Source organism: Semicossyphus pulcher, unplaced genomic scaffold (genome assembly GCF_022749685.1).
Source record: "Semicossyphus pulcher isolate SPU_LCO1_2020_fin unplaced genomic scaffold, fSemPul1.0.p SCAF_12, whole genome shotgun sequence".
Classification (NCBI taxonomy): Eukaryota; Metazoa; Chordata; class Actinopteri; order Labriformes; family Labridae; genus Semicossyphus; species Semicossyphus pulcher.
This window is the reverse complement of record NW_027211626.1, coordinates 22,927,946-22,948,889: the sequence shown is the minus strand read 5'-3', so window position 1 is coordinate 22,948,889 and position 20,944 is coordinate 22,927,946. Positions and strand designations below refer to the sequence as shown.

Here is a 20,944-nt window from a genome sequence, read left to right as displayed (position 1 = left end):
AGTTACAGCCCTAAAAGTAAGTCAATAGTTGTTAATTAATTTAAATGCCCTTTAACAGACCAGAATTAATTCTTGAGAAGAAATAAATCAAAAATATGAAATAAGAGTCATATAAAGTCTTATTTCATACCTTTTCCTACTGTTTGTTTTAGGTGAGCTTATATGATTATCATACAGATCCAGTCGTGTGGTAAGTATTCAGATCCTCTACAATAAGACTAATAACTTTCCAAATAAAAGGTCAAATATGTAATAATACCAGTAAAATGAAGTTAACGTATGAAAAATAATTGTGTTTTACTTTCTTAGCTATTGTTTTGAGGAGTGAAAACTTGTAATCTGTAAAGTAACTAAAGCTGTCAAACAAAGTTAGTGTAGGAGAAGTAAAATTGACCATATTTAATTTAGAGATATTTCTTCGTGGAGTAGAAGGAGTAAGATATTAAAGGAAGTACTATACTAAGTAACCTACAAGTGTGTTACATTTGTACTTGAGTATAATACATCCACCACTGATTACTGATTAATGCTTGTTTGTGTCATTTTTTCATTTGAATAAAAAAAATGGATTAAAGCAGCTGCTGGAGTCTCACAGTGAAACCAGTGAGACCAGCTTATGGCGGAACCAGACTGCAGGTTTATGCTGGACTCTGCTGGTCCAGGGATAACCTGGTTCAGAGAGAGTGTTCACCTTCTGGTCTGGACCGGCTGTACGTGGACCGGGTTCACGTGCGGGAGGATCAGGCGGGTGCAGACAGACAGGCCAACGGTACAGAGACAAACAGTTTAAACTTCAACGTGAAACCCAACAATTAAATCAGATAAGTTATTTGTTTAAAGTCTGAGTGGTTTGACTCACCTGAGATGAGAAAACACCAAACTTAACGACCAACCCGCAGGAAAACTTTCCTCTGTTACTGAGGTTGTTTTATTCTGAAACCAAGAAATACCAATACACGTGTTCTTGTCGGTGTCCCAGTGAAATGTCATCCTGAGCGACCCAAGTGCTGCCTTTTTTTACTTTTATTAGACACAAAGAAATTTGCAAAGCAAGTTAGGGAAGATCAGAACAAATATATACAGCGTGTTAATTAAAACAAAGATGTATTACAAAATATAGAAGCCATAAAACAAAAAACAAAACCATCAGGGGTAAACAGACGAGCACAAAGGGCAAGCTAAGAGACATTTAAACAGCAAGGATTTTATATATATGCATCGAGCTTCAGAGAAGAGACGACAAACTAAAGAAAATATAATATTATGGAAACGACAAAGTGCCGTTCACGGTGGAGACCAGAGGACATTGTTGTCATTCATGCCGTCACGTGTTTTAAAGCGCGGTCTAAAAACGTTGTTTCTTTCTGTTGAAAACTCCTGCAGTGGACACAGCAAGGCCAACCAGTTGTTTAACTCACCATTACGTAGAAAAAGCCTCGTGTTTGATGTGTTTTTGATGTGCCGACATTAGCAGAGTGTCGTATCAGACTCAGATTTACCTTTACTTGTTTTAGTTGCACATTTTCACAGAACAGTAGGGCAATGTTAAATCATATCAATGTAAATAGGAGTTCAGCTTGACTTTCTATATGACCAACAGACAGTAAGTGTTTTACGGCGTGGCTACCTGTGGTTGACACTCTGAGCTGTTTTTTGCTAGCATCACAGACAAGTATCACAATGTACATCAGTTACTGTGAATTACATAAACACCTTGCTGACTGATAACTAAGCTTGTCAAACCCTCCCGCTTCTGGCTTCACCGTCTCGTTTAAAAAAGGTCACTTCTGGCTCCAAAACCAAGATGACAAACTGGAGGTCTGAAACAGTAGTCCAAAAGCAAGCACGTAGACATTCATTGATGATTGTAACAGTCGCTACATGCAGTCAATGTTCGTTTCTGTGCCTTCACATCCAATTATGAAATGTTTGGGGCCACAAGAGGATTTTTTTTTACAAGTGTCAGATGGAGAAATAAAGCAATGATACACAAACGGTTCAGACATAAAACTTTTATTCATGTTAACTTTACCCAAAGCAACAAGGTCATAAAACGGGTAAAGAAACACCAGTCAGGGAGCTGTGACATCACAGCCACCCATCAGGAGGCGGGGTTTCATGTGAGGAAGCGGAGTTTCAGAGGTTGTTATCACACCACTCTTTCAAACCCCGAGTACAGGACTCAGCGTCGCGGGAGTTCGCTCCTGAGGTGTTCTTCAGCCAACTGATGAACTGCATAGTGTCTTGCTTGACATGCAGGTACTGACCCAGAACATCACTGGCCTGAAAACACAGAAACACAAGAAATACACAATCAACATGTTTAAGGGATAGTTTGGGTTTTTTGAAGTGGGGTTGTTTGAAGTGCTTGTCAGTACTAAATAAAAAGTCAAAAGACTGAAACTGTAGCTGTTCAGACCATGGCCCAGTCAGTTTCCATCTGGTGCATAAAACAGCCCCTACCCCCTTAAGTAGGCGGCGGCTCACTCCTGGCAGACAAAAATAAAAAAAAATCTTAAAAATATACAGACTTGTAACTCAAACAGACAACAGTCTCCAACGACCCGTTCAACATCGGGAAAAACTCGATGATTACTTTCATGCCCCCGAGCTCTGCCCGTCTACCCTAACATTCCGGACAAACTTCATACACACACTATCCACAAACAAGTCGCAGCAGTCCAGCCTCCCCATCAGTGTGTCTGCTCGAGGACCTCTCATCAGTTGAACATATCATATAATTACTGACATCTTATTTTGATTCATTTGTTTCTTTATTTATTGATTGATTTCTACGTTTTCATTTTTTCCACATTTCCTCCTTATTATTACCTATTTCTTTATTTATTTCTTTATTCATCAATTCATACATATTATACATATTATTATTATTATAGTTTAATATTTAGTATTTTTATTTGTATAATTATTATTATTAAGTGTGTAAATATATGTAATCTAATAATGTTACATTAATAGAATATTGCTATTATTATTGTTGTTGTTGTTGTTAAAAATAATAACTATAATAATAATAACTTATACGCACAGTCGGATGTATAAATCTTCACACTCACTTGTGATCTGAGTGTGATAATGATCTATGGCGTGGCCATGACAACTGCGGCCTGAAGAGGGCGCTGCAGTGTTAACCTGAAGTGAAAGTGTGTATGTGTGTGCTTTCTGCACCTTGTTGAAGCCCAGGTTCTCCAGCCTCTGCCCCAGATTATCTCCGATCCCCGGCAGATCCCTCACAGATTTGTGTCCCATCGGCTCGCCGACAAAATTCCGGTGCTTCTTAGTCGTGGACGTCATCCTGCTGGAAGTCATGGACAAGAACTCATAGTCAGAAAAAAACTGATCAGAGATAATCAACTGATCTCTGAAGTGAACAAATATTTACGGGCAAAAAAAACGTGATTTTTAATAAAGGTTATTATTTTATAAATCAATTTTCAGTATGCTTGCTACTGAATTCCTCTTTATTTAGATCATAAAGTTACAGCCCTAAAAGTAAGTCAATAGTTGTTAATTAATTTAAATGCCTACTTTGAACAGACCGAAACTAAAGCTTGAGAAAAAAGAAAAAAGAAATCAAAAATATGAAATAAGAGTCATAAAAAGTACATTTTAAAAAATATAATGTCTTTATATACAACAAACTAGAAATCAGATCTTTGTCATATCTGGTCCTCTCCCTACGTCTGTCTCCTCCCTGCGCCGCATAACTGATAAACTATGTGGACCACCTCCGGTTCACTTCATTCTCAGCATGTGGATGTGGTGGAATACTTCTCGGAAACATGTCAGGGGCCTTTTTGACGGTATGAGTATGAGAACCACACGCGCGCTGCGTGATTGTAACCCGCTCACTGCTGGGTCACATGAATATAAATTCTGATAAACTGTTCATCACACTCTGTATCGTCTCCCTCTCACCGCGCTGTCTCTCCCTGGTTCCGGATCGTCCCGTATTAAAAACTTTAAAGCAGTCTCCTTACTGAAGAACAATAGAATGCCACCCGTCAGAGTGGGTAAGAGTGAGTGAGATACCCGCCACTGCCCAATTCCACCCGCATTTGGCGGGTGTTTATGTCAAGCCCTGATTATCATACAGATCCAGTGGTGGGGTAAGTATTCATATCCTCTAGGTCGGACCAGCCGAACGTGGACCGGGAGGATCAGGCGGGTTCAGACAGGAAGACAGACAGGATAACGATACAGAAACAGTTTAAAACTTTAACACCACTTTTAGAAACCGAAGTGAAACCCCACAATTTAATCAAATAAGTTATTTTCTTTTAAAGTCTAAGTGGTTTGACTCACCTGAGCTGAGAAAACACACCAAACTTCACAAGGAACCCACAGGAAAACGTGCCTCTGTTACTGGTGGCGTTTTATTATGAGACCAGGAAATATCAACACACAAGTCTGTTCACTTGTTCATGTGAAACCAGATCCACGGGCGGCCCCGATACTGAGCATTCCCCAAACAGGGTTGACTCGCTCTCTCCAAGGTGTGTCGACTCTGTCTTTAAGTTTTTGCTTATTAAATGCCTTGACACACCCCTGATGAAGTGTTTTCCATTCATTGAGTCCAGTGGCATGTTGGGAACTCCCTCTCACTGAGACAAAGGAAGGTGTTATTGTTATGACTTTAGCTGAAGCGCCTGACTATCTAGAGTTTACCCCTTGTCCTGGAGCTCTCAGCCCAGACAAGGCCACCAACTATCTCTCTAAGACAGAAGGAGCAACAGTAAATCATGCACAAGAACAATTGTCAAGAAATCAATTCATAGAAAAAGACAGGAAGCAATTAGACAAACTGTTAATTAAATAAATGAGTAGAAAGCAAAAGTTTAAAAGTAAATACAAACAAAATAATTAAATGGGGTGAACTTCAATAAAACATATATCTATACACATAAAGAAGACACTGCAACTTTAGTCTTCCTTAGTAAGTGTGATTTGTAAGCTCTCATAGTACTCTTAAAAAAGGTAAAAAAGTAACTTTTGCAAAAAGCCTCTGAGGCTGCATCTGATTTTCTCCAGTTTCAGAAACTGCATAGTGTCTCTAATCCATCTCGTACAGCGAGGAGGTGCTGGTTCCTTCCAGGACATAAGAACAAGGTGTCTGGCTTTTAAGGCGGTAAATGCTATGAGGACATAATTGTGCGTTCGATTTATACTCGGAAGTCGGAATTCGTAACTGAGAATAACATCACACCAGAGTTGAAATTTCCTACTGGGACTGGGAAAGTCCGACTTCTGAGTACAAATGGAATGCACCATAAGCTTTGCCCTTAGCGATTTGAGTTTCAGGGGTAAATCCAAACAGGGCACATATGGGGTTGGGAGGTATGTCTTTCTGAAACATCATAGTATAGGCACTAAAAATGCGGGTCCAAAATGAGCTAAGGTTGGGCCAGAACCACATGTGTACATGTGTATGTAGTCCGCTGGTTGACCTTTACAGCGAGGACATGAGGAGTCTACGTTGGGGAAGATTTTCACTAGCGCTGCTCTGGTCAAGTGTGCTCTAAAACAAGCGCATATTAAAGAACTTAATTTAAATTGACTATAGGCATACTCCACTTGCACCCAGGTCTGAGTGAGAGAAGACGAAGAGGGAGAAGTGCTGTTTGCTGTGTTGGAGTACAGAAAGCGCTGCTCAGTGCTATCTAAAAGATTGTCATGGCTGAAGATCCTCTCTCCCTCTTCGTCTTCTCTCACTCCTCTCTCCTTCTTCCTGCAACAACTGCGGTCTCGCACAAGATTTCAGCGCGAGACCTCTCTGTGAGCAAGACTTGGTTACAGACAACAACAGAGAGCATAAGGTAAAGTAGCATGGCTGCCACAGTGTTGTCAGACACTTATTATAACGATCTGAGCCTCAGTCAGTCAGTAGCAAAAACAAACGCTTTTAGTGGCTGTATATTGGCGTATGCCCCGTGCCCCGTTTAGTTACATTGTTACATATTCATTTCGCGGGTGCCGGCCGGTGCTCCCTCCCTGAAATAGGGTAGGTTGAAAAATCCCGAAGTTATCATTTAATATTACATGCCCAGAAATAATAGATAAAATTAGACAGTGCCAGTCTCTGTTTTTAAGGTCTTTAAAGGGCTCTCTTTAATTGTATGTGGTTTACCATTCCAGATAAATGACATTAGGCTCCTCACCATTGAATTAAAGAAAGACTTTTTAATCAGACATTTTGGCAATACAATAATTTTATTGAGGTTAATTCTGCCGTCTATGGATAGTGGGAGGTTTGCCCATCTAGTCATAAATTTCAGTTCTTAAAGCTGTAGTAGGTAACATTATTAAAACTACCTTTTAGTCATATTTGCTCAAACTGTCACTTTAAACATGCTGTAGTACATGAGAGAGACAATCTGTGGAAAATACTGCTCCTCCCACTGCTCCTAATGTCATTTGCAAGAACCCAACGCTCCCAAAACACACAACCAATCAGAGCCGAGCAGTCTCTCAGGCTGCTGTCAATCACACGCTGCGCAGCACCACTCCTCTGCGCATGCCCACACGATCAAGCTCAATTTCTTCAGGGTGCGCAGCGTCAGCCGGTTTGTGTCCACAATCACCGGGAATGAACAAACTACCCATCCCTCTATTGGCAACTACGACTTACACCACAGGACTGTAGGACCGAAGAAGACAAAAGAGGAAAAGGCTAGCTAAAAAGAAAGAGTTGGACCAAGACTCTCAAACCACAGTCAGAGCCTTCCTCTCCGCAACTTGCAGTGGCAGAGAGGCGACCCTCTCGTTCACCGAGGAAAACTCAAACACAGCGGCGCTCACCCGGGGGCTTGTTCGTATCCCCACACCCACCCGGCGCCTCTCACCCTGGGCAACTGCGGAAAAGGCGACAGTCCAGCCCCTCTCCAGGATATTGGTTCCAGAACCTGAGCTGTGTGTGAACGTGAGGGCAACTATATCTAGTTGGTAACGCTCCACCTCCTGCACCAGCTCCGGCTCCTTCCCCACCAGAGAGGTGACATTCCAAGTACCAAAAACCAGCCTACGCTGCCAGGGATCAGCACGCCAAGGCCTCCGCCTTGGACTTGCTGCACCCGACCCCTATGCTTATCCCTGCAGGTGGTGGGCCAACAAGGCGCCGGCTCCACATTGCTCATTCGGGCTGAGCCTGGCCGGGCCCCATGGACAAAACCCACCAGACACTCGCCAACGAGCATCCCCCCCAGGTCTGGGCGAGGTAGCGGTCCCCCGTTCTTGCCTCTTCATAGGGGGGGTTTGAACCGCTCTTAGTCTGGTCCTTACCCTGGGACCAATTTGCCTTGGGAGACCCTACCAGGGGCTAGTGCCCCGGACAACACAGCTCCCTGGTTCACAGGGACACGCAAACCCTCAAACCACATTAAGGTGGCGATTCATGGAGGGGGGATGTGTCAAGGAAAAATTTAATTTGATAAGAGACGTGGTTTCAGAATTGAGGTGATTATTTGTTGAAAAGTTTTGCAGTTTAATTTCTATAAATCACTATTTCCCCATTTTCTCCATTCTCCCAACTGGTTCACACACCCAACCCAAACACCCACCACAGTTTGAATGAAATCAAATCATCCTGAGAATTAAAGAACATTTAAAGTTCAAACATTTTAAATTCAGAACTGTTGCACATTTTGCAAAACACTGAAGTGGCACCTTTGGTCTGTTGCCAAGACTTTGAACTTTGGCACGAAAGAAGTGATGGCCAGGCGGAGACACTGATGCAAGTGTTCATTGGTGAGTCGGCTGCAGTACTTGTTTTTCACAATGTTCATTGTTTAGAATGCAGACTCACAGCTATAGGTTGAGACAAACATTGTGAGAATGTGAAGTGCCATCTTATGAGGGAGAGGGAAATCAGATGCAGTAACGGCCTTTGTCCAGAAGGTGGGAGCGTCGCAGTCAGCCTCTTTCAATGCAAGGTTTTCCTGGAGGTCAATCAACTCATTTTGCAGAGAAGCAACACTGGCCCATGGGAAGATTTGTTGTGCTTCTGCAGAGAACTTTTTTTTCAGTGGACAGTTGGACTTGTTTTCCTAATGGGATGTCTTTGAAGCGAGTCTTGAAATTTTCAGTCAGCTTCTCCAGGAATTCTACATGATTGTGAGGATGATCTTCTCCTTTGGTCTGTTCCAAAAGTTTTGGGAAGTGGAGCAGTCCCTCCTGTAGGTCAAAAATAAAAAGGAATAAGTAGCACTGCTTAAAAGGGTACGATTAAGTATCAAAAAGGTGTTCATAGGAATCCAGGGAATGTGTGTGGTAAAGAAAAGATTAAAAAGGCTTACCTGTAGGCCACTTTTGAAAACCTCCAGTTTCCTCTGGAAAGCACGCACTGCTGACATCAGCTCTCACACTGTGTTGTTCTTGCACTCATGCTTGAGATTTAGGTCATTGAGATGAGATGTTGTATCAGCCAAAAATGCAAGAGCTTCCATCTTTTCTTCATTTTGCATGAATTCCATGAACTGTTTTGCGTTTGCACTCTATTGCTCTGACAGAAACACTTGCAGCTCTTTCCTAATGGACCAAAAACGCTCCAGGACCTTGCCTTTGCTCAACCATCTGACATTGTTGTGCATGAGCAAATCATCAAATGTTGCATTGATCTCTGTCAGGAATGTGCGCAGCAAGCCGTGCTGCAGTGAAGAATATGCTCTCAAAACGTTTACGAGTCTCATCACTGTTGCCATGATTTCAGAGTACACTTCTCCAAGACTTTGTCCTCGCACAAAGGACAGGTTGGTGTATCATGCAGTGGTAAGATATTAGGTCACGGTGGTGATCTTTCAGGCGGTGAACCTGTCCTCTCTCTCTCCCTATCATGGCTGGAGCCATCAGTAGCAATTGACACCACTTTCTTCCAATCTATCCCTCTTTCATTCAGCATTCCCATTATTGCTTCATAAATGTCTTCTTGCCTTGTAAGTTCACTGAGGTTTGCCAGGCCCAACACATCTTCAACAAACTCCCCATTTGCCTCATCATAAAACCTCACACACACCAGCAACTGAGCATTGTCAGTGGTGTCTGTGGGCTCATCCACAGCTAAGGGAAATGCACTGTGCATTTTTATTCCATCGCAAAGCTGTTTAATCAAATCGCCAGCCAGTACTTCAGTTCTTCTGGTTGCTGTGGAATCTGAGGGGGATTTGCTTGATTTTACTTCATTTCCTCTTTTTGTTTGCCTGCCAACATGGTCTCCATCACTTCAGTCATCATTTTTTTTATTTCTGCATCAGAGAAGGGCTTCTTGTGTTTACCCAACACCCATGCTACGTAGCTTTTTTTCATTGTGACATAGGAGTAACAAGAATTCTGCTTGTGGCTTGATATGACGATTTCATCTCATTGATTTTTGTGGTTCTTAGCTCTGAGTTTTGAGGATATTTTGCTTCAAAATAACTGTTTTGTGTCATAGTGGCGTTTCAAATTGCCACTCTTCACAAGGGTGTTTCTTGGCATAATAGGCACATGGGTTTGGTGGTCATTGGAGGGAGGATGAACGCATATTTCTCAATCCATTCCTCTTTGAATTGCCGATTTTCACTGTCGACTTTTCTTGCCACCTTTGAACATTTTGATTTACGTTTGAAATCTAGGCTACTAGCGAACTGCCGAAGAAACTAGCTCCACTATTACCTTTTACCTATTTCTTGTTGTAAATAAAGTTTGAATCATTGTCATGGAAATGAGATGACGCTGAATCTGATTGGACCAAACCATGGAGCAGTCCGACATTCGGAGCGCTGCTTGCAGTGGAGAAAGAGAAGTGTTTTGAGTCATTGCGGCGATGTCTTGCACATAATACAAATAATAAATGTGAAAATTATAATTTGCTCAGAGTCCGGAGACAGTTGTGATTCAGAGTCCAACCAAGATGACACACTGGAGCTCTCATAACGGTAGTAAAAAAAACAAGCATATAGTACATTCATTGATGAGGTAACAGTGGCTACATGCGGCCCCCATGTGAGGTCCCTTGAGAAATGTTTGGGACCACAAGAGGATTTTTTTCACAAGTGCCAGATGGAGAAATAAAGCTCTAACACACAAACTGTTCAGACATAAAGCTTTTATTCATGTTAACTTTACCCAATGCAACGAGGTCATAAAACAGGTAAACAAACACCTGTCAGGGAGGTGTGACATCACAGCCGCCCATCAGGAGAGAGGCGGATAATTAACCTGAAAACATTGAAACAGCACCAGCAGTGGCCAACAGACAGTTATTGGCTCTGATCGTAGCTTCAGAAGCAAGAAGCGAGCAAACAGTGGAAGAACAGCAGGAGGCGGGGTCTCAGGCGAGGAGGCGGAGTTTCAGAGATTGTTATCACACCAATCCTGCAAACACTGAGTGCAAAGTTTGGCCTTATGGGCGTTCGCTCCTACGTTGACTTTCAGCCACTCGATGAACCTCTCATGGTCTTGGGTTAACTGCAGGAACTTAGCCAGAAGATCACTGGCCTAAAAACATAGAAACACAAGAAATACTCAAACAACATGTTAAAGGGATGGTTCGGTTTTTTTGAAGTGGGGTTGTTTGAAGTGCTTATCAGTACTAAATAAAAACTTTTTTAAGGACAATAAAATGTATTTGAACAATTTGACAACTTATGAAGATCTGAACACTCTGTAGATTCACTGATCATAAAAATAATCCTTAGTTAAAGATTTAAATCATATTTTGTGAACATTTGAACCCAAACTCATTTAGCTTTATCTTTAGTCAAAATTAAATCCATTGTTTTTTATTTAATTATTCCTGATGCTAACTCAGAGTTAAATTAGAATTTTAAAGACAATCAAGAAAATAATCGTCAGATAAATCAATAATTAAAATGATTGGTTATCTACCTGCCATAATGAAGGCAACAGTCATTCAATTAATCATTTCAGAAACATTTTTGCAACTCTCAATTTGTCCTCACGAGTCTTTGATAGATGTAGTGCTTAATGTGAATACTCTCATACTGTACAGCACAGTTCTATATCAATACTGTTAAACGGGTGTGAATGTTTTGGTGGAATTAAAAATGCATAGTAACACAACTTATACGCACAGTCGGATGTATAAATCTACACACTCACATGGTGTGGCCATGACAACTGCGGCCTGAAGAGGGCGCTGCAGTGTTAACCTGAAGTGAAAGTGTGTATGTGTGTGCTTTCTGCACCTTGTTGAAGCCCAGGTTCTCCAGCCTCTGCCCCAGATTATCTCCGATCCCCGGCAGATCCCTCACAGATTTGTGTCCCATCGGCTCGCCGACAAAATTCCGGTGCTTCTTAGTCGTGGACGTCATCCTGCTGGAAGTCATGGACAAGAACTCATAGTCAGAAAAAAACTGATCAGAGATAATCAACTGATCTCTGAAGTGAACAAATATTTACGGGCAAAAAAAACGTGATTTTTAATAAAGGTTATTATTTTATAAATCAATTTTCAGTATGCTTGCTACTGAATTCCTCTTTATTTAGATCATAAAGTTACAGCCCTAAAAGTAAGTCAATAGTTGTTAATTAATTTAAATGCCTACTTTGAACAGACCGAAACTAAAGCTTGAGAAAAAAGAAAAAAGAAATCAAAAATATGAAATAAGAGTCATAAAAAGTACATTTTAAAAAATATAATGTCTTTATATACAACAAACTAGAAATCAGATCTTTGTCATATCTGGTCCTCTCCCTACGTCTGTCTCCTCCCTGCGCCGCATAACTGATAAACTATGTGGACCACCTCCGGTTCACTTCATTCTCAGCATGTGGATGTGGTGGAATACTTCTCGGAAACATGTCAGGGGCCTTTTTGACGGTATGAGTATGAGAACCACACGCGCGCTGCGTGATTGTAACCCGCTCACTGCTGGGTCACATGAATATAAATTCTGATAAACTGTTCATCACACTCTGTATCGTCTCCCTCTCACCGCGCTGTCTCTCCCTGGTTCCGGATCGTCCCGTATTAAAAACTTTAAAGCAGTCTCCTTACTGAAGAACAATAGAATGCCACCCGTCAGAGTGGGTAAGAGTGAGTGAGATACCCGCCACTGCCCAATTCCACCCGCATTTGGCGGGTGTTTATGTCAAGCCCTGATTATCATACAGATCCAGTGGTGGGGTAAGTATTCATATCCTCTAGGTCGGACCAGCCGAACGTGGACCGGGAGGATCAGGCGGGTTCAGACAGGAAGACAGACAGGATAACGATACAGAAACAGTTTAAAACTTTAACACCACTTTTAGAAACCGAAGTGAAACCCCACAATTTAATCAAATAAGTTATTTTCTTTTAAAGTCTAAGTGGTTTGACTCACCTGAGCTGAGAAAACACACCAAACTTCACAAGGAACCCACAGGAAAACGTGCCTCTGTTACTGGTGGCGTTTTATTATGAGACCAGGAAATATCAACACACAAGTCTGTTCACTTGTTCATGTGAAACCAGATCCACGGGCGGCCCCGATACTGAGCATTCCCCAAACAGGGTTGACTCGCTCTCTCCAAGGTGTGTCGACTCTGTCTTTAAGTTTTTGCTTATTAAAGGCCTTGACACACCCCTGATGAAGTGTTTTCCATTCATTGAGTCCAGTGGCATGTTGGGAACTCCCTCTCACTGAGACAAAGGAAGGTGTTATTGTTATGACTTTAGCTGAAGCGCCTGACTATCTAGAGTTTACCCCTTGTCCTGGAGCTCTCAGCCCAGACAAGGCCACCAACTATCTCTCTAAGACAGAAGGAGCAACAGTAAATCATGCACAAGAACAATTGTCAAGAAATCAATTCATAGAAAAAGACAGGAAGCAATTAGACAAACTGTTAATTAAATAAATGAGTAGAAAGCAAAAGTTTAAAAGTAAATACAAACAAAATAATTAAATGGGGTGAACTTCAATAAAACATATATCTATACACATAAAGAAGACACTGCAACTTTAGTCTTCCTTAGTAAGTGTGATTTGTAAGCTCTCATAGTACTCTTAAAAAAGGTAAAAAAGTAAGTTTTGCAAAAAGCCTCTGAGGCTGCATCTGATTTTCTCCAGTTTCAGAAACTGCATAGTGTCTCTAATCCATTTCGTACAGCGAGGAGGTGCTGGTTCCTTCCAGGACATAAGAACAAGGTGTCTGGCTTTTAAGGCGGTAAATGCTATGAGGACATAATTGTGCGTTCGATTTATACTCAGAAGTCGGAATTCGTAACTGAGAATGACATCACACCAGAGTTGAAATTTCCTACTGGGACTGGGAAAGTCCGACTTCTGAGTACAAATGGAATGCACCATAAGCTTTGCCCTTAGCGATTTGAGTTTCAGGGGTAAATCCAAACAGGGCACATATGGGGTTGGGAGGTATGTCTTTCTGAAACATCATAGTATAGGCACTAAAAATGCGGGTCCAAAATGAGCTAAGGTTGGGCCAGAACCACATGTGTACATGTGTATGTAGTCCGCTGGTTGACCTTTACAGCGAGGACATGAGGAGTCTACGTTGGGGAAGATTTTCACAAGCGCTGCTCTGGTCAAGTGTGCTCTAAAACAAGCGCATATTAAAGAACTTAATTTAAATTGACTATAGGCATACTCCACTTGCACCCAGGTCTGAGTGAGAGAAGACGAAGAGGGAGAAGTGCTGTTTGCTGTGTTGGAGTACAGAAAGCGCTGCTCAGTGCTATCTAAAAGATTGTCATGGCTGAAGATCCTCTCTCCCTCTTCGTCTTCTCTCACTCCTCTCTCCTTCTTCCTGCAACAACTGCGGTCTCGCACAAGATTTCAGCGCGAGACCTCTCTGTGAGCAAGACTTGGTTACAGACAACAACAGAGAGCATAAGGTAAAGTAGCATGGCTGCCACAGTGTTGTCAGACACTTATTATAACGATCTGAGCCTCAGTCAGTCAGTAGCAAAAACAAACGCTTTTAGTGGCTGTATATTGGCGTATGCCCCGTGCCCCGTTTAGTTACATTGTTACATATTCATTTCGCGGGTGCCGGCCGGTGCTCCCTCCCTGAAATAGGGTAGGTTGAAAAATCCCGAAGTTATCATTTAATATTACATGCCCAGAAATAATAGATAAAATTAGACAGTGCCAGTCTCTGTTTTTAAGGTCTTTAAAGGGCTCTCTTTAATTGTATGTGGTTTACCATTCCAGATAAATGACATTAGGCTCCTCACCATTGAATTAAAGAAAGACTTTTTAATCAGACATTTTGGCAATACAATAATTTTATTGAGGTTAATTCTGCCGTCTATGGATAGTGGGAGGTTTGCCCATCTAGTCATAAATTTCAGTTCTTAAAGCTGTAGTAGGTAACATTATTAAAACTACCTTTTAGTCATATTTGCTCAAACTGTCACTTTAAACATGCTGTAGTACATGAGAGAGACAATCTGTGGAAAATACTGCTCCTCCCACTGCTCCTAATGTCATTTGCAAGAACCCAACGCTCCCAAAACACACAACCAATCAGAGCCGAGCAGTCTCTCAGGCTGCTGTCAATCACACGCTGCGCAGCACCACTCCTCTGCGCATGCCCACACGATCAAGCTCAATTTCTTCAGGGTGCGCAGCGTCAGCCGGTTTGTGTCCACAATCACCGGGAATGAACAAACTACCCATCCCTCTATTGGCAACTACGACTTACACCACAGGACTGTAGGACCGAAGAAGACAAAAGAGGAAAAGGCTAGCTAAAAAGAAAGAGTTGGACCAAGACTCTCAAACCACAGTCAGAGCCTTCCTCTCCGCAACTTGCAGTGGCAGAGAGGCGACCCTCTCGTTCACCGAGGAAAACTCAAACACAGCGGCGCTCACCCGGGGGCTTGTTCGTATCCCCACACCCACCCGGCGCCTCTCACCCTGGGCAACTGCGGAAAAGGCGACAGTCCAGCCCCTCTCCAGGATATTGGTTCCAGAACCTGAGCTGTGTGTGAACGTGAGGGCAACTATATCTAGTTGGTAACGCTCCACCTCCTGCACCAGCTCCGGCTCCTTCCCCACCAGAGAGGTGACATTCCAAGTACCAAAAACCAGCCTACGCTGCCAGGGATCAGCACGCCAAGGCCTCCGCCTTGGACTTGCTGCACCCGACCCCTATGCTTATCCCTGCAGGTGGTGGGCCAACAAGGCGCCGGCTCCACATTGCTCATTCGGGCTGAGCCTGGCCGGGCCCCATGGACAAAACCCACCAGACACTCGCCAACGAGCATCCCCCCCAGGTCTGGGCGAGGTAGCGGTCCCCCGTTCTTGCCTCTTCATAGGGGGGGTTTGAACCGCTCTTAGTCTGGTCCTTACCCTGGGACCAATTTGCCTTGGGAGACCCTACCAGGGGCTAGTGCCCCGGACAACACAGCTCCCTGGTTCACAGGGACACGCAAACCCTCAAACCACATTAAGGTGGCGATTCATGGAGGGGGGATGTGTCAAGGAAAAATTTAATTTGATAAGAGACGTGGTTTCAGAATTGAGGTGATTATTTGTTGAAAAGTTTTGCAGTTTAATTTCTATAAATCACTATTTCCCCATTTTCTCCATTCTCCCAACTGGTTCACACACCCAACCCAAACACCCACCACAGTTTGAATGAAATCAAATCATCCTGAGAATTAAAGAACATTTAAAGTTCAAACATTTTAAATTCAGAACTGTTGCACATTTTGCAAAACACTGAAGTGGCACCTTTGGTCTGTTGCCAAGACTTTGAACTTTGGCACGAAAGAAGTGATGGCCAGGCGGAGACACTGATGCAAGTGTTCATTGGTGAGTCGGCTGCAGTACTTGTTTTTCACAATGTTCATTGTTTAGAATGCAGACTCACAGCTATAGGTTGAGACAAACATTGTGAGAATGTGAAGTGCCATCTTATGAGGGAGAGGGAAATCAGATGCAGTAACGGCCTTTGTCCAGAAGGTGGGAGCGTCGCAGTCAGCCTCTTTCAATGCAAGGTTTTCCTGGAGGTCAATCAACTCATTTTGCAGAGAAGCAACACTGGCCCATGGGAAGATTTGTTGTGCTTCTGCAGAGAACTTTTTTTTCAGTGGACAGTTGGACTTGTTTTCCTAATGGGATGTCTTTGAAGCGAGTCTTGAAATTTTCAGTCAGCTTCTCCAGGAATTCTACATGATTGTGAGGATGATCTTCTCCTTTGGTCTGTTCCAAAAGTTTTGGGAAGTGGAGCAGTCCCTCCTGTAGGTCAAAAATAAAAAGGAATAAGTAGCACTGCTTAAAAGGGTACGATTAAGTATCAAAAAGGTGTTCATAGGAATCCAGGGAATGTGTGTGGTAAAGAAAAGATTAAAAAGGCTTACCTGTAGGCCACTTTTGAAAACCTCCAGTTTCCTCTGGAAAGCACGCACTGCTGACATCAGCTCTCACACTGTGTTGTTCTTGCACTCATGCTTGAGATTTAGGTCATTGAGATGAGATGTTGTATCAGCCAAAAATGCAAGAGCTTCCATCTTTTCTTCATTTTGCATGAATTCCATGAACTGTTTTGCGTTTGCACTCTATTGCTCTGACAGAAACACTTGCAGCTCTTTCCTAATGGACCAAAAACGCTCCAGGACCTTGCCTTTGCTCAACCATCTGACATTGTTGTGCATGAGCAAATCATCAAATGTTGCATTGATCTCTGTCAGGAATGTGCGCAGCAAGCCGTGCTGCAGTGAAGAATATGCTCTCAAAACGTTTACGAGTCTCATCACTGTTGCCATGATTTCAGAGTACACTTCTCCAAGACTTTGTCCTCGCACAAAGGACAGGTTGGTGTATCATGCAGTGGTAAGATATTAGGTCACGGTGGTGATCTTTCAGGCGGTGAACCTGTCCTCTCTCTCTCCCTATCATGGCTGGAGCCATCAGTAGCAATTGACACCACTTTCTTCCAATCTATCCCTCTTTCATTCAGCATTCCCATTATTGCTTCATAAATGTCTTCTTGCCTTGTAAGTTCACTGAGGTTTGCCAGGCCCAACACATCTTCAACAAACTCCCCATTTGCCTCATCATAAAACCTCACACACACCAGCAACTGAGCATTGTCAGTGGTGTCTGTGGGCTCATCCACAGCTAAGGGAAATGCACTGTGCATTTTTATTCCATCGCAAAGCTGTTTAATCAAATCGCCAGCCAGTACTTCAGTTCTTCTGGTTGCTGTGGAATCTGAGGGGGATTTGCTTGATTTTACTTCATTTCCTCTTTTTGTTTGCCTGCCAACATGGTCTCCATCACTTCAGTCATCATTTTTTTTATTTCTGCATCAGAGAAGGGCTTCTTGTGTTTACCCAACACCCATGCTACGTAGCTTTTTTTCATTGTGACATAGGAGTAACAAGAATTCTGCTTGTGGCTTGATATGACGATTTCATCTCATTGATTTTTGTGGTTCTTAGCTCTGAGTTTTGAGGATATTTTGCTTCAAAATAACTGTTTTGTGTCATAGTGGCGTTTCAAATTGCCACTCTTCACAAGGGTGTTTCTTGGCATAATAGGCACATGGGTTTGGTGGTCATTGGAGGGAGGATGAACGCATATTTCTCAATCCATTCCTCTTTGAATTGCCGATTTTCACTGTCGACTTTTCTTGCCACCTTTGAACATTTTGATTTACGTTTGAAATCTAGGCTACTAGCGAACTGCCGAAGAAACTAGCTCCACTATTACCTTTTACCTATTTCTTGTTGTAAATAAAGTTTGAATCATTGTCATGGAAATGAGATGACGCTGAATCTGATTGGACCAAACCATGGAGCAGTCCGACATTCGGAGCGCTGCTTGCAGTGGAGAAAGAGAAGTGTTTTGAGTCATTGCGGCGATGTCTTGCACATAATACAAATAATAAATGTGAAAATTATAATTTGCTCAGAGTCCGGAGACAGTTGTGATTCAGAGTCCAACCAAGATGACACACTGGAGCTCTCATAACGGTAGTAAAAAAAACAAGCATATAGTACATTCATTGATGAGGTAACAGTGGCTACATGCGGCCCCCATGTGAGGTCCCTTGAGAAATGTTTGGGACCACAAGAGGATTTTTTTCACAAGTGCCAGATGGAGAAATAAAGCTCTAACACACAAACTGTTCAGACATAAAGCTTTTATTCATGTTAACTTTACCCAATGCAACGAGGTCATAAAACAGGTAAACAAACACCTGTCAGGGAGGTGTGACATCACAGCCGCCCATCAGGAGAGAGGCGGATAATTAACCTGAAAACATTGAAACAGCACCAGCAGTGGCCAACAGACAGTTATTGGCTCTGATCGTAGCTTCAGAAGCAAGAAGCGAGCAAACAGTGGAAGAACAGCAGGAGGCGGGGTCTCAGGCGAGGAGGCGGAGTTTCAGAGATTGTTATCACACCAATCCTGCAAACACTGAGTGCAAAGTTTGGCCTTATGGGCGTTCGCTCCTACGTTGACTTTCAGCCACTCGATGAACCTCTCATGGTCTTGGGTTAACTGCAGGAACTTAGCCAGAAGATCACTGGCCTAAAAACATAGAAACACAAGAAATACTCAAACAACATGTTAAAGGGATGGTTCGGTTTTTTTGAAGTGGGGTTGTTTGAAGTGCTTATCAGTACTAAATAAAAACTTTTTTAAGGACAATAAAATGTATTTGAACAATTTGACAACTTATGAAGATCTGAACACTCTGTAGATTCACTGATCATAAAAATAATCCTTAGTTAAAGATTTAAATCATATTTTGTGAACATTTGAACCCAAACTCATTTAGCTTTATCTTTAGTCAAAATTAAATCCATTGTTTTTTATTTAATTATTCCTGATGCTAACTCAGAGTTAAATTAGAATTTTAAAGACAATCAAGAAAATAATCGTCAGATAAATCAATAATTAAAATGATTGGTTATCTACCTGCCATAATGAAGGCAACAGTCATTCAATTAATCATTTCAGAAACATTTTTGCAACTCTCAATTTGTCCTCACGAGTCTTTGATAGATGTAGTGCTTAATGTGAATACTCTCATACTGTACAGCACAGTTCTATATCAATACTGTTAAACGGGTGTGAATGTTTTGGTGGAATTAAAAATGCATAGTAACACAACTTATACGCACAGTCGGATGTATAAATCTACACACTCACATGGTGTGGCCATGACAACTGCGGCCTGAAGAGGGCGCTGCAGTGTTAACCTGAAGTGAAAGTGTGTATGTGTGTGCTTTCTGCACCTTGTTGAAGCCCAGGTTCTCCAGCCTCTGCCCCAGATTATCTCCGATCCCCGGCAGATCCCTCACAGATTTGTGTCCCATCGGCTCGCCGACAAAATTCCGGTGCTTCTTAGTCGTGGACGTCATCCTGCTGGAAGTCATGGACAAGAACTCATAGTCAGAAAAAAACTGATCAGAGATAATCAACTGATCTCTGAAGTGAACAAATATTTACGGGCAAAAAAAACGTGATTTTTAATAAAGGTTATTATTTTATAAATCAATTTTCAGTATGCTTGCTACTGAATTCCTCTTTATTTAGATCATAAAGTTACAGCCCTAAAAGTAAGTCAATAGTTGTTAATTAATTTAAATGCCTACTTTGAACAGACCGAAACTAAAGCTTGAGAAAAAAGAAAAAAGAAATCAAAAATATGAAATAAGAGTCATAAAAAGTACATTTTAAAAAATATAATGTCTTTATATACAACAAACTAGAAATCAGATCTTTGTCATATCTGGTCCTCTCCCTACGTCTGTCTCCTCCCTGCGCCGCATAACTGATAAACTATGTGGACCACCTCCGGTTCACTTCATTCTCAGCATGTGGATGTGGTGGAATACTTCTCGGAAACATGTCAGGGGCCTTTTTGACGGTATGAGTATGAGAACCACACGCGCGCTGCGTGATTGTAACCCGCTCACTGCTGGGTCACATGAATATAAATTCTGATAAACTGTTCATCACACTCTGTATCGTCTCCCTCTCACCGCGCTGTCTCTCCCTGGTTCCGGATCGTCCCGTATTAAAAACTTTAAAGCAGTCTCCTTACTGAAGAACAATAGAATGCCACCCGTCAGAGTGGGTAAGAGTGAGTGAGATACCCGCCACTGCCCAATTCCACCCGCATTTGGCGGGTGTTTATGTCAAGCCCTGATTATCATACAGATCCAGTGGTGGGGTAAGTATTCATATCCTCTAGGTCGGACCAGCCGAACGTGGACCGGGAGGATCAGGCGGGTTCAGACAGGAAGACAGACAGGATAACGATACAGAAACAGTTTAAAACTTTAACACCACTTTTAGAAACCGAAGTGAAACCCCACAATTTAATCAAATAAGTTATTTTCTCTTAAAGTCTAAGTGGTTTGACTCACCTGAGCTGAGAAAACACACCAAACTTCACAAGGAACCCACAGGAAAACGTGCCTCTGTTACTGGTGGCGTTTTATTATGAGACCAGGAAATATCAACACACAAGTCTGTTCACTTGTTCATGTGAAACCAGATCCACGGGCGGCCCCGATACTGAGCATTCCCCAAACAGGGTTGACTCGCTCTCTCCAAGGTGTGTCGACTCTGTCTTTAAGTTTTTGCTTATTAAAGGCCTTGACACACCCCTGATGAAGTGTTTTCCATTCATTGAGTCCAGTGGCATGTTGGGAACTCCCTCTCACTGAGACAAAGGAAGGTGTTATTGTTATGACTTTAGCTGAAGCGCCTGACTATCTAGAGTTTACCCCTTGTCCTGGAGCTCTCAGCCCAGACAAGGCCACCAACTATCTCTCTAAGACAGAAGGAGCAACAGTAAATCATGCACAAGAACAATTGTCAAGAAATCAATTCATAGAAAAAGACAGGAAGCAATTAGACAAACTGTTAATTAAATAAATGAGTAGAAAGCAAAAGTTTAAAAGTAAATACAAACAAAATAATTAAATGGGGTGAACTTCAATAAAACATATATCTAT

General features: G+C 42.2%; 3 protein-coding genes across 6 annotated transcripts; all 3 read right to left on the bottom strand.

Moving 5' to 3' along the window:
- Positions 1–1,997: 1,997 nt before the first annotated feature.
- Positions 1,998–4,507, bottom strand: LOC138588509 (barrier-to-autointegration factor B-like). Of its 2 annotated transcripts, none has more exons than XM_069658659.1 (3): positions 4,327–4,507; positions 3,190–3,319; positions 1,998–2,283 (listed from the first exon to the last, which is right to left on the bottom strand). In XM_069658659.1, exons 2-3 carry the CDS (start codon positions 3,313–3,315, stop codon positions 2,137–2,139), a joined length of 273 nt encoding a protein of 90 aa, XP_069514760.1. In that variant the 5' UTR covers positions 3,316–3,319; positions 4,327–4,507; the 3' UTR covers positions 1,998–2,136. The 2 variants fall into 2 exon arrangements, with proteins under 2 accessions (XP_069514760.1, XP_069514761.1); XM_069658660.1 differs by having other exon boundaries at positions 3,190–3,316.
- A 5,577-nt stretch (positions 4,508–10,084) lies between these two features.
- On the bottom strand, positions 10,085–12,519 carry LOC138588561 (barrier-to-autointegration factor B-like). Of its 2 annotated transcripts, none has more exons than XM_069658757.1 (3): positions 12,339–12,519; positions 11,202–11,331; positions 10,085–10,491 (listed from the first exon to the last, which is right to left on the bottom strand). In XM_069658757.1, the coding sequence occupies exons 2-3, from the start codon at positions 11,325–11,327 to the stop codon at positions 10,345–10,347; spliced, it is 273 nt and encodes a 90-aa protein (XP_069514858.1). In that variant the 5' UTR covers positions 11,328–11,331; positions 12,339–12,519; the 3' UTR covers positions 10,085–10,344. The 2 variants fall into 2 exon arrangements, with proteins under 2 accessions (XP_069514858.1, XP_069514859.1); XM_069658758.1 differs by having other exon boundaries at positions 11,202–11,328.
- A 5,577-nt stretch (positions 12,520–18,096) lies between these two features.
- LOC138588557 (barrier-to-autointegration factor B-like) lies at positions 18,097–20,531 on the bottom strand. Of its 2 annotated transcripts, none has more exons than XM_069658753.1 (3): positions 20,351–20,531; positions 19,214–19,343; positions 18,097–18,503 (listed from the first exon to the last, which is right to left on the bottom strand). In XM_069658753.1, exons 2-3 carry the CDS (start codon positions 19,337–19,339, stop codon positions 18,357–18,359), a joined length of 273 nt encoding a protein of 90 aa, XP_069514854.1. In that variant the 5' UTR covers positions 19,340–19,343; positions 20,351–20,531; the 3' UTR covers positions 18,097–18,356. The 2 variants fall into 2 exon arrangements, with proteins under 2 accessions (XP_069514854.1, XP_069514855.1); XM_069658754.1 differs by having other exon boundaries at positions 19,214–19,340.
- Positions 20,532–20,944: the final 413 nt, after the last annotated feature.

Excerpts from the sequence above, each read along its gene's own strand:
- LOC138588509 (XM_069658659.1), bottom strand. The coding sequence starts at position 3,315 with ATGACGTCCACGACTAAGAAGCACCGGAATTTTGTCGGCGAGCCGATG. Across the intron at positions 2,284-3,189 it reads AGAACCTGGGCTTCAACAAG|GCCAGTGATGTTCTGGGTCA; the intron begins GTGCAGAAAGCA and ends CTGTGTTTTCAG.
- LOC138588561 (XM_069658757.1), bottom strand. The coding sequence starts at position 11,327 with ATGACGTCCACGACTAAGAAGCACCGGAATTTTGTCGGCGAGCCGATG. Across the intron at positions 10,492-11,201 it reads AGAACCTGGGCTTCAACAAG|GCCAGTGATCTTCTGGCTAA; the intron begins GTGCAGAAAGCA and ends CTATGTTTTTAG.
- LOC138588557 (XM_069658753.1), bottom strand. The coding sequence starts at position 19,339 with ATGACGTCCACGACTAAGAAGCACCGGAATTTTGTCGGCGAGCCGATG. Across the intron at positions 18,504-19,213 it reads AGAACCTGGGCTTCAACAAG|GCCAGTGATCTTCTGGCTAA; the intron begins GTGCAGAAAGCA and ends CTATGTTTTTAG.